At 28.7% G+C, this 18,215-nt stretch overlaps 2 protein-coding genes across 6 annotated transcripts in view; one reads left to right on the plus strand and one right to left on the minus strand.

The window, feature by feature from the left end:
• The window catches only part of LOC142334442 (CDK2-associated and cullin domain-containing protein 1-like), a 66,691-nt gene extending 56,348 nt beyond the window's left edge, over positions 1–10,343 (plus strand). The window contains exon 6 of the mRNA XM_075382439.1: positions 4,053–10,343. Within this exon, the coding sequence (XP_075238554.1) occupies positions 4,053–4,252 (200 nt within the window). The 3' untranslated portion in view covers positions 4,253–10,343. The remainder of the gene's footprint in view (positions 1–4,052) is intronic.
• The window catches only part of LOC142334444 (uncharacterized), a 593,558-nt gene that overhangs the window by 160,609 nt on the left and 414,734 nt on the right, over positions 1–18,215 (minus strand). The window lies entirely within an intron of this gene.

The following is an 18,215-nucleotide window of genomic DNA, read 5'->3' on the forward strand; positions in this document are numbered from 1 at the left end:
ATATTGAATTTAATGATATTATTAAAATGTGTTTAGCAGTTCAAAAGCTTATAGTTTTGTGTATGAGTATGTTTTGTTTCTATGAATATTTTATTTATAATTTTATATCAACTGTTTAAAATATAATTTTCATTATTATTTCTTTTATTAATAGTACTTTTTTTTAAGCACTTATTTATGGAATTCCAAGGGGTGCTTAATAAGTCCATGCAAAGATAAAGAAGATAAAATTATGCACTAAATCCTCATTTATGCAGCAAAAATGTATAATATTACTTTGTTATTATTTTACCTTCTCAAGAAAGTAAAGAAAGATTATATCATCTTTACAGCATCTCAAAATACAGTGTTGATGGAATAGTTTTTACCTTCTTTGGAACAGTTTCCCCCGATTACAACCCATTATAACAGTTCTTCAGTTTCAAGGATGTAGTGGTGTATCAAAGTTTCATAAGACTTATAAAACATAAAAATTCCTTTTTTTACTGTGAAACACAGCTCCACATTGTGGTTAAAAATGTTTACTCATTCTACTTCTGAAGATTGTGAGTGAACATAGATAGCTTGTGGACAGTTTTCAATACATAAATGTTTGTTTTAAGTATGATGCACCCATTCATTTGAGTTGCCTAATATTATAGATTTTCAGTCTTCTAACCACAATATCATAGATTTCTAAAAATATTCTCTGTAGTTGTAATCTCCATAGGTTATTCGGCCTTGGTAAGTTCATTTATGCTCTTAGAAGCACTTTAAAAATAACAAAACCACTTAAAAACTGTTCTAATTGATGAAGCTGACTCATCATTTTTTGTTCAGTTTTCTGTATGGTTTTGCTTTTCAAAAAGTAACATTTGATCACTACATGAAATTTTCTTTCATCCATTTTTTACAAATCATCATATTTGATAAAATTATTCACCCACACGCGCGCGCACACACACACACACACATGTAATTATTTTTATAAATAAATTATTTTTATTTAAAATATTATTTTTATAAATAAATAATTTTTATTTAAAATATTATTTTTAATGTATTTTTTGTCGGAAATATTATTGTATGTGTATGTAATATTGCAGCTAAACATTTTTGTGTTAACATTAATTATTAATTTAAGGATTTATTTTTAATCTATTGCAATAAAACAATTTTGGTTGTATTAAAACAAATTAATTTATGATCTTTATTATTTATGTAACATAAGAATAAGATTTAATTGAAAATAATTACATATGGTAATTTATTATTTAATAATAATTTTTTTTTCTGTGATAAAAGTTTTTTTTATTATATTAATATACTTGCTCTTGATCCTTTATTTTTATTAATTGATGTATTTTATATAATTAAGTATTTTCTGATAGAACATTCGAATTAGGTTATTTATTAAGGATTCAAAGTAAATCATTAGAATACTCTTTATGATTTTATTTCTATATATCAAACTTAATATTTTGTGTATTAAAATTAATGTTTATATACTTGTAAAAACAACAAGGACCTTTAGAAACTCTAAAACTCACAAAAGGTAATCATACTTTATGTATATTATGTAGTGGCTGTGCTTATGTATAATTTTTAAATTATAATCAGTTGATTACCTACTAAATTTTTTAAAAATAAATAAATAAAAATTGTCTTTGCTATTGAATGAAAAAAGAATGAACAAAAACTTTAATTGATTAAATAATATATATATATATATATGTATACAGAGAGATCCAAAAGTTGGATCTACACTGTTAACTGTAGTTTCAAAGAAAATGGGGCTCGCTATTTGATTTAGTGATACAACACATCACACTCTCATTTTCTAAAAGTGTAAGGGGTTTTCATTTAACACATATGGATTTTCAGTCTACCAAATTATCTTGTTTTGAATGTTCATGTAGCCACCATGCCTCCATCAGTGAAGAAAACAAAGTCAAGCTCTGTCATTGCTCGCTTCCATATAAAATCTGTGAGTGCGCTGATAGTCTTCTCAAGCTTTTTGAAGGCAAAAGCTTCAGATTATTAACCCCAGCCAGTTTAGTAACAGTCAAAATGGCTGGTCTCCTGGTTCTTTTCATGTTTGCAACTGATCCGCGTTCTCTGAAATCGGCGATCAATCTCATGGTCGAATTAATAGGCACTACCATATCCGTATATTTCCCACAAAATTCATCTATAAACGTATATTAGAACGCCTGGAAAAATAATGTTCAACAATGAAAACTCATTGTTCTTGGGAAAAGGATATGTTTACCAGGCAATAAACAAAGCACTACTGCAAGCATCATGTGATTAATATGCATCACAATGGCATCTAGGTTTCTTGTTAATACCAATGGTGCTATCTTGCAGTAGCTGATAGAACCTTTTCAATTATACTACTATTTATAGACTGTAATTTTGATGTGTACAACTTTTGAATCTCTCTGTATATATGTTACATGTTATTTTGTTTTGTTTTTTTTTTAATTTAATACAGAACAAATTATATTTTTGGGTAAAATTATACTCCATTCCATATATATAAGAAAAATAGATTATAAAAAATGTATACAAAAGCCATATGCAAGTAATAAAAAATAAATAAATTAAAAAAATGTTGTAATGAAACAATAGAATGAAACAGTAAAGAAGACAAGATCAAATATATGTATAAAAAAAATGTTGTAAGTTATAAGTTATGTTTTACTTTTTTAAATAATGGCCAAAAATAATTTGTTAATAATGTATATCTTGTAGAGAAACAAAAATTTATTACACAGAACAAATTGTTCAGGTCCTAGGATGTTGAAATTACAAACATTGACACTGGTTTTGGTCCATGCATGTAATCATATCATTATTGAGAATCTTTTTTGGTGTTCGTGCATCAAAAATTAAGTATAGGCTTGATAAGAATCATATCTTAATACTTAATGTAACTAAATGCAAGAGCAAAAATAAGTACATCAAAATAGTTTTGTATGGACTTTGTTTCAGGCTTGAAATAAATTGCATGGTATAAATTATTAATTTCATTAGTTAAATAATTATATTCATAGTAGAAGACACCAATATAAAAACTGAAAATACAAGATATAACAGAATAAATTAAATAATCAGTTTTGATATGTAAAAGTACCAGGACGTACAGCAGATAAAAATTTTGGCATTTTCTACCTTCAAAATCTACACTTCTTTTTTCAACAATCTATTTTTCTCTGCGAGATCTAAAATCGCAGCCAATATAACCAAAATATCTTCTTTTGTTGCCAGCTTGGTCAAGTTTTCATCGAAGAATTTCTTCATCATTGCTTCCATGCCTTGAAGCAAATCTACATTTTCAAATCCAGGGATTCATTTTGCTGCTTGGTCCTTCTTGTCAGGCGACTGGACGGTTCCATTTTCCTTTTTGTGAATACAGCATTACAAATTTATCCAAAATTTAAACAAAAGTTGCAAAGAAACACTGACTACTCAGATTTAAAAATATTATAAATAATATTTTATTTAACGATTTAATGGTTTATAAAATAAAATAAAAGTGATTTGACACAGGGAGTATGATCAAATTTAATAAAATAAACAGAAAATACTATTATTAACCATAAGCAAAACACAGCTAGTCAGAACAACACTTGCATCAACAAGCAATGCTGATAAACAAGTGAAAAACAGCATGTCCTTACTCTACCAAGGCTAGAACTCAACCATTTGTTTACAGTTATAAATAATAAATTTCATTTTTGTAATTAAAAAAAAAAAAAAAGTGTTAAAACTGTATCCTTTTGGGAACTAATAAGTGCTCTACATTGGAAAATTGCTTAACCTACTTGCTTTTAATTGCTATTTTTATTATGTAGTGTATATAAAAAAAAAGAAAGACCCAATTACAAACAGATATATTTCATAAAAGAAATGTTACAAATAAGAAAAATTATGTACTATTCAAAAATGTTTTGAAATTTCACTTGCCCAGTTATAAATGTTCTACATGCCCTCAATCTGCTGCATAGATAACATTAAAATGATAGCTTAATTTTTCTACAACACATTGCAAACATCTTCTGTTTCAGACATTACTGCAGCTGTGAATCTGGTTAGCTCTTCCAATCAGCAGGTAGTGGTGAAAGATACGTTGTTTCATACATCCTCACAAGGTGTAATGTCTGGCGATCTCAGGGGCCCGAGCCTTGGGCTTCCGTACACTATCCAATTAATGTTTCATTTAGAAACCAAGCAACTTGTAACAGCTGTAATCAGGCCTGAAATGTAAGAGTTATCTTAACACGTACCAAATTGTCATGTGAGGGATTGCAAGTTTTCAGTTTTACGCTTCGCTAAAAAGTCTCTTGAATTTGTTGTACTTCCTCTGAAGTGACTCTTCCCCTTACATAAACATGCCAATTCTTCAAATTCTTTATACTAATAAATTGTATTAGCTGATGGTGGATTGATTCTGGAACACTGCTGAAACACACTCTGAACTGTTATTATCTATCTGTCTTGCTTAATTGTAGAATACAAAATGTCCTCTGTTACATAGATACCATTTTTTTATGACTGAGGTTAGCATACATTTGAGCACTACCAATGTAGTCAGGCAGCTGGTGCTTGAAACTCTAGGATGCAGCTTTAAATGCTGCAAATTTCATTCACTGATCATGCGTGGTTGTACAGGTGTGGTTTTGAAATTTGGTAATTCTTTTCTTTTTTATACATGATGTTGTTTTTAGGCAACTGAAATGAATGTTGCTCTTACTTCATCCCAATAATCCTCGTATTTTAATTCTACATAATTCTAAATAAAATAAACATAAAACACATTTTGAGCAATTTCTTGCGGAAGTACACGTATACTTGTTTAAATTACCTAAGTATCAAAGGAAATAAGGGAAATCTTAAATACAGATAGAATTTTTTTATTAAAAAGTTTTCTGTTTAACTCAAAACTCTTAGAAGAAAACAAAAGAAGTTTAACTAGAAAAACATTCATTGTTCACTAGTAGCAGCAATTTTTTGGTTTAAGTAATTAATTAAAATATTTAAGTAACTCTCTCTTCTGTATCAACTAACAGTTTACCGCTAACCACCATATAACATAATTTTACATCTATGTATGTTGCTACTGGATGAGTGTGTTTTCTATTTTACAAAAAAACAAATTTAACTAGTTGGATGACTTTATCTCCTGAATATAAATTAGCTGAATGTACACATTTTTCTCAGAAATTATAAGGAATATGTTCATAATCTTTATTTTAAACATAATATTTTGGTTAACATTTTAAGCAGAGGGTTTGAAACCAAAATAGTGTTAATACAGTTATGTTATGAATTGTTCTATTTATCTGGCAAGTGGTGCAAAAATTTGGAATGCAAAGTGTATATATAATGTATACTTTTTGAAAATTCAAATAATTCATCAACATAACAATCACTATGCTAATTAAATTAAAAAAACAAACTAACCACCAAACACAGTAACGGAAAAACCTAAGAAGAACTAAGACCATAGTCGACTTTTGTGGGATCCTGCATCATCAGTCAGAATACAATTTTATGATTATATCAACAAATAACAAAAAAAGAAATAAAAACTTAAAATTTGGAAAATATAAACACTAAAAACCACAAAATTTGTAACACAACTCCACTGCCATTACTGATGTACATAAACTTGATTAATTATAGAATTGTGTACAGACTGATGTGGGATCTCATGAAAGTCGACTACTAGTATTAGGTTTTTTGTTTTTCTGTTACTGTGTTTGGTGATTAATTTGTTGTTTTTAGACACACATACACACACCACATAATGAGAATTTTAGAAAATCTGCTTGAAATGTTCAGCTTGGTGTTACAAAAAAAAAAATATAGATATATCTTTCACGGTGTCTGAGAAAAGCATATGTTTATCTGAAAAATAAACACTTATCGTAAAACATATCTAAAGTTTAATGATATAGTTATGAAATTATTCTTACTCTAGGAAATCCCAGCAACAATATGCACCATAATCTAGGTTCTCCTACTCTTTATACATGCCTTCTAATTTCCTTTTAGCTAAGCGTCTTAAGGCAATGTTTTTTCTCAATCTCTTGTATATTATTTTCCTGCATGTTTTGATACCAGTTCATTCAATTTTTTCATTATTCCAAAAGAATATGCCCCTGTAGAAATAACTAATATTTTTAAAAGTTTGCATTTGATAATATTTTCATTATCTTACTTTGTTATAACTGGTTATTGTTTTATAAATTTAAAACTCTAGAGCAGCCTTTATGAGAAATATAGATTTAGGGATCTGCAACCAGTTTACATTATTCAGTGATTTGCTGCTATTTTGGGTACCATGATGTAAAGATTTTATAAGAAGTGAAGGGTTTTCTAAATCTTGAAAAATGTGCTTTATTTTCTTCATATGATAGATAAGTATATTCATATCTGCCTAAACCTTAAACTTATGGTACTTGTAGCAACTTCTCTCAAATTTAGGGCACAATCCATATGCAGTGTCCTCATTGGTAAATGAAAGATAGAAATATGCCGATACTCTGTATTATCTTCAGTTATCCATATTTCTGTGATTAGCCAGTACGTAGTTCTACATCATATTTTAAAGCCGCATTTGATGACATCTATTATCTTGAATTGTTTACAATCAGTAAAAAAGTTTATAAATTTTTGCACTGCTTCATAAAATACACAATACTAAACATGATTACATTAACTTGTTCTTAAATTAAAGCTAAAAATCTGTAGAACAAGATTTTTGTTAAAAAACTTGAAAATTAATTTTTTTTTTTTAATTTTTAAGTCATCCTACCTCCCTTAATAATGAATATGAAATAGACTTATAGGTGGTAAAAAAAATATGAGAATTACTTTCATAATATATATTATAAAAAAAAAAAAATAGAAATATATTTTATAACTAAATCAAAACATTTCTTTTAAGTAATTTTACAACTAGTCGTACTCTTTAAATTCCATTATTGAGAAAAGTATCAGTCTAAATCACAAGAAAATCTTGCAGACTTTAGAAGTGTGATATCACTAACACTATTCTCTGTGTTTGAAAAACAAACATTTTTTAAATTATGACACGCTGAATATTATTACATGACAAAATTGTGCATAGTGTAAATCACAATACCAGGAGATATGATTGAAGATTAACAGTATATGTCACAAAACTCATAAGGTATACCTGTGCAAGTGCAAATGAATAAATTTCTTTCTCGCATTATATTGAGCTACAAATATTTTATTGCATTTTTTTATCTCATAATAACAACACTGGAAGGTACGAAGATGTCATATTTTTATGTAAAATTCAGCATTTTACATCAAAATCTTAAAAAATATGTTCCTTTAACAAAACTTTGACAATGTTTATTGATTTAATTACCTATATTTTCTTTTTAATAATGAATGATGTGCTGTATGTACTATTAAATAATCAATCTAAAACTGTCTGCTTGTATTAATATTAAAATTTAAAGTGGTATTTTTATATACAAATTGTTCATTCTAAGTGTGCCAATATTGGAATTTTGTCAACTACAAAGAACTTTAAATAGGGAATTTTCCTTGATTTTTGAGTACATTAAAAATATCCTATTGACATGTTTGACACCTCACCCATTTTTCCAATATGGTGGGTTTTTTAAATGGAAATCCAATTTTTAAATTTTTTTAGATATAACATATAATTTTAAAAAATACGTTTTTATTCTTGAAGATACAACCATTCAAGTTGGACACCATATTTCCAGTTGTACTTACCAAAAATGTTGGTATTTTATAAGAAATTTTTTAAAACGTTACATTTGGCTAGATTTTTATGGATGGTTGCGAATTTATTTTTACCAGTTTTAATAGTATAATAAGTAAATTATTTGTCAAATGATTTTTTTTTAATTATATTATTTTGTAAAAGTAATATTATTTATTTTTTGTAAATCAGATTAAAAGTTATGGCATTTTTCATATGCTACAAATTTTCATTCTCATAGAGCAAAATGACCAAAAGCAGTGTATGCCATCATCTCAAAAAAAAAAAAAGAAAAGAACTTACCAATATTTTGTTTTTATTGAGTAACATATTAATATTTGTTTTTGTAAATTGTAATAAAACATAATTTGCTAATTTCAATAAATTGAAATTAAAGCATAAGTATTTTGTAAATGTGTGTTTTTTGGGATTTATTTACTAGAATAATGATATAATAAAGAATTTGAACCACTGATTTAAAGTGGTCCAAGAAGTAATTTAAAGTGTTTGTGAAATGTTAAAATAAAAAAGTATACACATTTTAAAACTTATTATTACAAAAATACAACTTTATTGAAATAATAAAAAAAGAATAAAATTACAGAATTTTGGATATGTTGGACTGTTACATTACATATTGTCAATTGATACAACTGAAAATGAGGTATAGCTTCTGAGTGATTGCGTCACATAGGGAAAATGTCCAAGAATTAATTATTTGATGTAACTGAAAATGTTATAAAAATTAAGGTTTCCGTATAAAAACTTGAAGTTTGCCATGTTGGAAAAAGTATGGAGATTTCAAACGTACCAATAACATATTATAAAATATATAAATTTTGGCAAGAATGATTTTTAATATAAATGAAATTTTTTGTTTGAGTTATTGCTAAAATTGCACTGATCTAAATTGCTTAAAAAATAAACTGAATGGTGAAAAATTATCACTCCCAGGCCATAAAAATCTTATTGACAATTTAAAATGTTGCATATTAATATATCTTTATTAAAAGGTTGTCATTAAGTATTAATAGATAGATTTTGGTTTATTGTATTGTACAGTTCCTAGCAAGAAAAGTCTGAGAAAATTTATGATTTTATGTTTAAAGTGCTTTGGAATGTTAGCACTTTAAATTGATTGAGCTTTAAAAGTTAGTGAATAGTGAAAAAAGAAAGTTATGTATTATTAGACATAATTATATTTTTTTTATGAGACGAATGCCAGTGAATGAAGTGTATATTATGGTAGAATGGATTAAAAATTATAATGAAAATTTATTAATTATAATTATTAAATAAAAAACCTTTGTTAAAAATCTATTTTATTATGAGCTTTAAGTACATATCTAATACATACTAATAAAAAAATGCTTATAACAAGTAATGTAATGGGTGTCCTGACTGAAATTATGCACCAATGTTTACGAACATTTAATTTATTGTATTTAAATAATAATGATAGAAATACAAATAATTCTTACTTAAATGAATTTTTACTTACAAAAAATTGTTCAATATGGCCACCATTTCCTCCAAGCATGCCTAAAGACATTTGAAAATACATGCTGTAGCACCAAAGCAGTGATAGCATTTACAAATTCTCTTATGCAGTTGATCTGGAACATGAGGTTCATTCTTGTAAACAGAGCCTTTCTCGCTCGCCTTTGATAAAAATCTTTAGATTTAAAATCTGGAGATCTAAGAAACAAATATGTGCTATGAAAATGGGTTTATCTTTGAAAACTTTATACAATAGGTTTAGTGAAACTTCTGTGGTACTAGCATTGTACCATTTCGTTGAAACTGTGTGCCAGCAATTTCTGCCTCAGTTCATCAGTCGATGAAAGGATAAATGACCTTATTCTAATAACATTCCGAGTTTACTATGTTCTAGAAAAACTGAATGCTTATCATATTATATGATATGCAAACCAAACTCAAACTTTTTGTTATGTAATATTTATAACAAAATTAAATAAAAGATTTCACGTTTAAGAAATTATTGTGTAACTGACAAGCTGGAATTATTTTGTACGGGTATTCTGTGTACTAACTACCATAATAAAACACATTTTCAACTGTTAAAATCATTGTCATACAGTTGAAACAAAATAGTGAATAAAAGGTTTAATGGTTATACAAATAAATATTATTGTCAACAGTGAAAGGTAGAATCAACTATGAACAAAGTTGCTAGTTTCACTGTTGACAATAATAAAAAAAACAAGATAAATGAAATTTTATTGATAAAGATCCAGATGCTTTTGTTTAGGTGCACAGTTACATTTGGGCCACTCATTATAATTTTTATCTGTTGTAAAAGCAGAACAAAATAGTATTTTAAATTTATAGGTAAAAATTGCATTATTTATAAGTCAATCTTTGAAAATTTAACTGTTTATATAACCTTTAATAAAATATTTATATTTTAATTGTATATATGTTTATTTTTAATTTTAATGTTTAGTTTAATAATTCAGTAATTAAAATATGTTTAATGTATCAATCCATTTTGATCAAGATAATTTTAAAATTCAAAGATTATTGATCAATAACCTTAATGTATGCTTTATAAAATAAAATTGTATTTATACCATACCAACAGAAATTGATATTTGCTTAATAAAATACTGGTATTCCATGTATGAATTTAGTTGTTCAACATTTTCCTGCTTAAATCCTTAGTTGATCATTAGCCAAGAAATGTAATGATTTGTAGTTGTTATTTGGAAGATTATTAACCGCTTAATTTATTTTATTCAACAGGGAAATTATTTGATCCTAAAAGAACTTTTTGGATTCAATTCGATTACTGGATAATTCAAAAAGTATGACCAGATTTCAAGTTTCTATTTCTAACTTACTATAAGATATAAAAACACAAACCATATCACTAGATAGAAGAGTTCAAAGTTTTATGGTCCTAGATTTAGTCTGTGCTCAGCAATGTTTTTACTGAAATAGTAAAACATTTCTTGGCACACAAATTAATGCTCCCTAGTTATTGAATTCATAGCTTTAACAATTTATTGATTAGATCTTGAAGAGTAATAGATAGGTAGTAGGAAAACCATTTCTTTTGCATACCCTCTGGGGACAAAAATTGCGGAGGTAAAATCTGATGACCAGAGAGGCTTTAAATGATGAACAAAATCTGTTCCACCTTTTCTGATACAATCGTTCCAGAAGGTATTGTTTAAATAAGATTAGACCTTCTAAGTAAGTATCATCTTGAATAAAAATGAAATCATTAGAATCTGTTTGGTAAACAAACAGTTTTATATTGTATCTAGATATAGAATTCCAATCATATTTTGCTTTGAAAAATAGAAAAGTACATAATCTTTACTTACAGAAATGGTGGAAAACATATTTGGCCTCAATGATCATGAAAGGATTTTCACTCCCTGAAATTCAAATATTGTGCCAATTAACTTAATCTGAGATGAAACATTGTTTCTTCTGAAAAAAAATTTGGATATTTGAAAAAAAAAATTCATCTTTCATCTCCACCAAAATTGCAGTATATTAAATTTGAACCTGTTATTATGGTTGCCAGAATGTAATGCCTGCAGTAACTAAAATTATATGGCTTCATTTCTCAGATGCTTTTTAGGAACAAGCTGTACTGTTTGAGACATTACAAGTTTAATTCTTGTGGATTTCCTAGGAGTCTGTTCGAAAACACCCAACATTTTCATCTGCTAACATGCTAAATCAAACAGTACTTTTCTGTTTAATTATGCAATCATCTTCAACATGATGACTGTTCGTTGAATAAATGGTAGAATTCACATTATATCTAAACAATGGATTTGCTCTTTGCAAACAGTAGCACACAAAACAACTTCTGTTGTGTGCCATCATTTTTCAATAATTAAAGCTGAATGGTAATGAATTTTGTATAATGTGAAAAACATCATATCTGACTGGAACTTGAACCCAGAACTCTCAGATGAAAGAGAAAAATATAATTTTTTTTAAAGTAAAAAAATCTGGTATTAATATACTGGATAAGAAAATATGGACAAAATTTAAAACAATTATTATTGCAACACAAATGAAATGATAGTTATAAATAAAAATCGAATTAAATATTTTGAACCAGAACAGTCAACAAAAAAATGATTAGCCATCTCAATAGTAGTAACAATGATGGTGTTAAATGACAGTATAATGTGATTAAATTACTTTCCTCTTGGTATAGTAATTTTAAAATAGTTATTTTTATATACCACTTTATCCCTATTCTATTAACAATGTTTTTAACTTCAAATTTATGAAAATAGCCATTCCTAATTAAGATGTCGAGAATAAGATTAATGATCATAAGATAATATTAGGAAATATAAAGATTTTACAACAAAAAAAATGTAGATGTTTAGTGTTTATAAACTTTATAAAAAGTTTCAGGAATGAGGCTACAGAAACATAAAAAAATGCCTTTTGGCATACAGAAGGTAGAGAGGTAGATTTCACTGGTGCTAAATAGGGGATAAAAAAGATTACCACCTCAAAAGTTAAGAAAAACTTCAAATTTAGTCAATATAATAATAGTTGCAAGTGAAAAAAAGTTCCACATATTTAGCATACGACAAGCCCCATCTTCTTACAATTCCAGCAACATTTTGGTCATCCCTTCCCATAAGGTTGGTCACATAAAAAACTGTTTTAGACAAAAGTTTTAGGTAATGTTTAGAGGACTAACGACCCACTTTAAACCGATTTGATACTGTGCCATTAAGGGAGGTATGACATTTTTTGCATTTTAAACCCCATTTTTTCCACCCTCTGGGCCAATGGTTGGTGGTACCAAAAAGCTTTAGTTAGATAAGCTTTAGGCCCTTATCCAAAGAATGGTAGGAACTTTAAAAGAATTTGATTTTTTACTTAATAAGCGAGTTATAGCAATATTTTTTTTTTAAAAAGCCCCCTCCCATTTCCACTCTTATGGTCTGATTTTGCCCATTAACAACCTTGACTGAGATTATGGGTCGTTCTATTTTATGTATCAATTTGAAAGCGATTGGTGGAAAATTACAGCAGTTATTGTATCCACAAGAAAGTGAAATATATATATAAACTTTTGAACTGATGGTGGTTTTGGGGTCTGGGAGATTGAAACACGAAGCTATGTCAAAATTTTCCAGAAGTTGAATCACGGTACCCATTACAATAGGTAGCTTTCTTACAAAATCTACCTGAAAAATTTATTCGTATTTAAGCTTCTATACATCTCCATCAACATGATAAAACTTTTAGACTGATTATAGATGTCATCAAAAGCTCTGGAGAAGCGCTCTTTTGGAATAACTTTTAGAATACTTATAACACTCTCTTCTCACTATCTTTTCAATTTGTACTGCTTCTGCCATGTAGGTATCTTGACTTTTGAAAATAGCAAATAGCCCCCATGGAGTATACTTGGTGAATATGGAGAGTGGTCCAGCAGTGTTACCTGTTGTTTGGTGAAAAGCTGTTAAACAGTGGTGGCTGTATGCCCTGGTGCATTGTTGTGGGGCAATGATGAAAGTCAGTCAAGATGTCCAGAAGAGGCCTTGTAGCGAAGGCAAAAGCTAAGTTAGAAATCATTGATATAATTGTCTACCAAGGCATTTACATCAGTGCATTCTAACTGATGCCTGGCTTATTACTGTGAGGTGTAATCAGTTAGAAAGTCTGAAGACGACTCCCGTTAAAGTCTATCAGGGCTAGAAATGGGGCGTGGTGTAGCGACCGGAATCGTCAAAAGGCGACCAACCAATCCCCCCTATTGGTTGGGATGGTGCATTGTCGTGAAGCATGAACCATCCTTAGTTTTATGAAAATGCAATCGCACACCACTAATTCAGTCTAAAAAGATTTGATTCAGGACATCTTAGTAGATAGCAGCAGTAATTCGTCCATGTTAGACAGCATTTAATAATTCACGTATGTGTTTGACGTTTTCAATGCTACGGCTGGTTAGTGACCAGTTCCTCTATCATTCAAATGTCTTCTAATGACATTCGATTATTATAAAAACAAGCAAACCACTTAAACGAGATATAAATTTATTACCTTGTGCTTGTTTTAAAATGTTTCTGTAGAGCTTTTTCCAAATAAAAAACAAAATTTTATGTTTGCAGTTGCTCCATTTTTTTAAAATCTGACAATAAGAAAAACTTTCACAAAAACAGATGCCCAACAAGTACCACCAACCCAAATTGAATCAGCTTTCGTTATGTTTTCACATGACTTATCTTGACAAATTACAACTGCCCACAACATTGTGGGCACTAGCTCGTTTTTACACCCTTAGTCCTAAAACCTTTTGTACAGACTATGTATTATTAAGCCCATTCAAAGCGAAATACTACAATCTGATATGGGATTTAAAAAGTTGATTATTAGAAAAATTTTTTTTTGTTAATTGAAGGGGCGTAATGAATTTACAAGTAATTGCATACGCAATATAGCTCAAACAGTCAACATCATATGCTTTTACTGGCTTCAAAAAAATATACTGTAAAAGAAGGGACTGAATATCCTTGTTAATCCTACATTTTAATTAAATTGAGGTAAAAGCTCTAAAAAGTAAGAAGCACAGAAACAAAAACTTTTGGACCACATTGTTTTGTTTTTTTCAAAAAGTAGAACAAATTTTGAAAAATAATATTGTAAAAATTTAATTTTTGTAAATTTATGGAGCTGTAAAACAGACGTCAGGGTCAACAAATCTTGAATTTTGGATACCATAAGGTATTATGATGCTTCTAGTAATGTAAAGTCTAAGAATAAGAAGGAGAAAGAAAATTATGAATGTAAACTGCAAAATAAAATTAAAAATGGAAGATACCAGAAAAAACAAGAGATTTGGAATAATGGAAAAAATTTCAAGAATAGTGCAATGAAGAAGTGTTATATTGATAAACATTTTGAAACCATTATAGTTTAATGAACTGGGAGAAGTATCAGCTGCTGTTATGTCAGGGCAAGCTCTAGGCCTAGGGGTTTAAATACTGCCAAGGGCCAGCTAGCTTCCTTTGTAAACAATTCTTGAATAAAATTAATTTTGTAACAATTGTAATCTTCCTAACATAATTACTTTTTTGTATTAATCTTTTCATTAGTGCCGGAAATTTCATAATGGGATCAGAATTACTGTTTGCGACATACAAATTTCCTTATATTTTTAATAGTAAATAAATTGGATTTTTAAGAATTTAATGAGAATGTAAACTCTCAATACCTTCTGTTGATTATTTTTATTTCACGGCAGTTTTTTTATTTTTTTATAGTAGTAATTAAAAAAAAAACCAGCTGTTTTATTGCAATATTCAAAATTTTGTTTACGAGGGGGTTGGATGGTCTAGAACATAAAGGCAGAAGGTTTGATCAGCTTGGATATCTACAGGTGTTTAAATTTATTGAAATAAAATGTACTTTGTAACTTCCAATATTGCAATAGTTATATTTCTTTTTTGAGGGGAGGAGGGTGAAAACTTTGTGAAATGAGGAAGTCAGAACTTCATCAACATAAATGCTTTGTAATTATTTTTTGTGAGTATATAACATTTTAGTGTACGGAACCAAACAGCAACAGTAATAATTGAAGAACATAAGAAGGAAGCCGTAATAAGAAAGGGAGTCTGACAAGGATGTTCCCTATCACCATTACTCTTTAATTTTTACATAGAACTAGCAGTTAATGATGTTAAACAACAATTTAGATTTGGAGTAACAGTACAAGGTGAAAAGATAAAGATGCTACAATTTTCTGATGATGTAGTAATTCTAGCCGAGAGTAAAAGGGATTTAGGAAAAACAATGAATGGCATGGATGAAGTCCTACAGAAGAACTACTGCATGAAAATAAACAAGAACAAAACGAAAGTAATGAAATGTAATAGAAATAACAAAGATGGACCACTGAATGTGAGAATAGGAGGAGAAAAGATTATGGAGGTAGAAGGATTTTGTTATTTGGGAAGTAGAATTACTAAAGATGGACGAAGCAGGAGTGATATAAAATGCCGAATAGCAGAGGCGAAACGAGCCTTCAGTCAGAAATATAATTCGTTTATATCAAAAAATAACTTAAATGTCAGGAAGAGATTGTTGAAAGTATATGTTTGGAGCGTTGCTTTATATGGAAGTGAAATTTGGACGATCGGAGTACCTGAGAAGAAAAGATTAGAAGCTTTTGAAATGCGGTGCTATAGGAGAATTTAAAAAATCAGATGGGTGGATAAAGTGACAAATGAAGAGGTGTTGCGGCAAATAGATGAAGAAAGAAGCATATGGAAAAATATAGCTAAAAGAACGGACAGACTTATAGGCCACATATTAAGGCATCCTGGAATAGTCGCTTTAATCTTAGAGGGACAGGTAGAAGGGAAAAATTGTGTAGGCAGGCAACATTTGGAATATGTAAAACAAATTGTTAGGGATGTAGGATGTAGGGGGTAAACCGAAATGAAACGACTAGCACTAGATAGGGAATCTTGGAGAGCTGCATCAAACCAGTCAAATGACTGAAGACAAAAAAAAAATTTGAAAAATGGAACAGTTCTATTACCACAATATGTCAATTTTTGTTAACTGAGTTGGCTAGGAGGATTGTACACTTTGTAATCATGAAAGCCTAAACCTTTTTTAACCTTCAGACATATTCCTATGATATTTTTATTTTTTTTTGATGATAATGTGCATTTTGGAAAAAATAGAATATCAAAATATTTCAATTTGTTAGAAGAATAAACTGGAGGGATAGGAGTCCAGGGCATAAAATGGAGTTTATAACTTTTCAACCCTAGTGTATATATATCCGTCTTTTACCATAAAATCAGATTTACTATTTTGGTGAATGTATAATTAAATGTTTTTTTCATATTCAAATTTTATTTATTATCTACATATTTTAATCATATTACCATAAAGGGAGGTGGGAATTGGGATGCATACAGAGGTTTTACATAATTGCTATTTATCACCACAATCATAAAAGGAAAACTATATATAAAACACAGTGTAGGAACTTCTTATATCAGTTTTAGTATTTCTTGAAATTACCTTGAACAAATTCAGTGTCTATAAAGTAGCACTATCAACCTAATTAGGTTTCAGTTATGTGATATAATCATCATGTTCTGCATTATTTATAGAAGTAGTAAATATTTATACAAAAACAAATTTATAAGAGTAAGTACATGTAAAATTCATTTTTTTATAACTTTTATTACGAAGAATCATTTGTTAGATGGACACCTTTTTTCATTTTATTAATTTTTATTTAAAAATAATTATTAGGATAAATTTTTGTAATTAATATCATAATGATGTAATATGTTATTCAAACCTATTACACCTCCTTAATAATTAAATTTATTCTGTAGCTAATCAGAATTAATCGAATGGTGTTACAGAACTTGGTGAACGTTTTTGTAAATTTATACTGTTGGCTATAGTTTTATTTTTTTTTAACTAGCATATGTGCTTCATGCATTTGTGCATGCAGATGTTAGATGAAGGAGATTAGCATGCTACTTGCCAATCTCCTCCACCTAACAATTACAAGGAGGAATGCTGGGAAGTTCACTGTGTTGTAATTAATAATTACAATGGTTAACAAAAGTTTTATTACACAGTTAATTTTGGTTTATTCTTTTGTATATTAGGTAGATTTCATAAGAAAGCTACCTATTGTAATGGGTATGATGATTTGACTTCCAGAAAATTGTTAGATATCTTCGCATTTCATATCCACCAGACCCCAAAACCACTGTCAGTTCAAAAGTTTATATATACATTTATATATATATATATTTTACTTTCTTGTGAACACAATAACTGCCCTAATTTTGTGCCAATCACTTTCAAATTGATACATAAAATATAACAACCCAAAATCTCAATCGAGTTCGTTAATGAGCAATATCAGATCATGAAGGGGGGCTTTTCAAAAAAACAAAATATCACTATAACTTTCTTATTAGGTAAAATTTAAATTAATTTAAAGTTCCTACCATTTATTGGATAAGGGCCTAAAGCTTACCTTAGTAAGTATCTAAGGTAAGTTACGCTTATCTAAGCGTATAAGTAAGATTATCTAAGTTTTTAATATCATCAACCGTTGGCACAGGGGGTGGAAAAAATGGGGTTTCAAAGAAAAAAAAAAATCATACCTCTATTAATAGGCATAGCATCAAATCGGTTTAAAGTGGTTGTTAGTCCTCTAAACATTACCTAAAACTTGTGTCTGTAACAATTTTTGATATTACCAACCCTTACGGCAAGGGATGACCAAATTGTTGCTGGAATTCTAAGAAGATGGGGTTTGTCGTATGCTAAACATGTAAAACTTTTTTCACATGCAACCATTGTCGTATTGAGAAAATTTGAAGTTTTTCTTAACTTTAAGGTAGAAATCTTTTTTATACCGTACTTAGCACTGGTGAAATTTACCTCTGCCTTCTGG

This window comes from Lycorma delicatula, chromosome 1 (assembly GCF_047948215.1).
Source record: "Lycorma delicatula isolate Av1 chromosome 1, ASM4794821v1, whole genome shotgun sequence".
In the NCBI taxonomy this organism is placed as follows: Eukaryota; Metazoa; Arthropoda; class Insecta; order Hemiptera; family Fulgoridae; genus Lycorma; species Lycorma delicatula.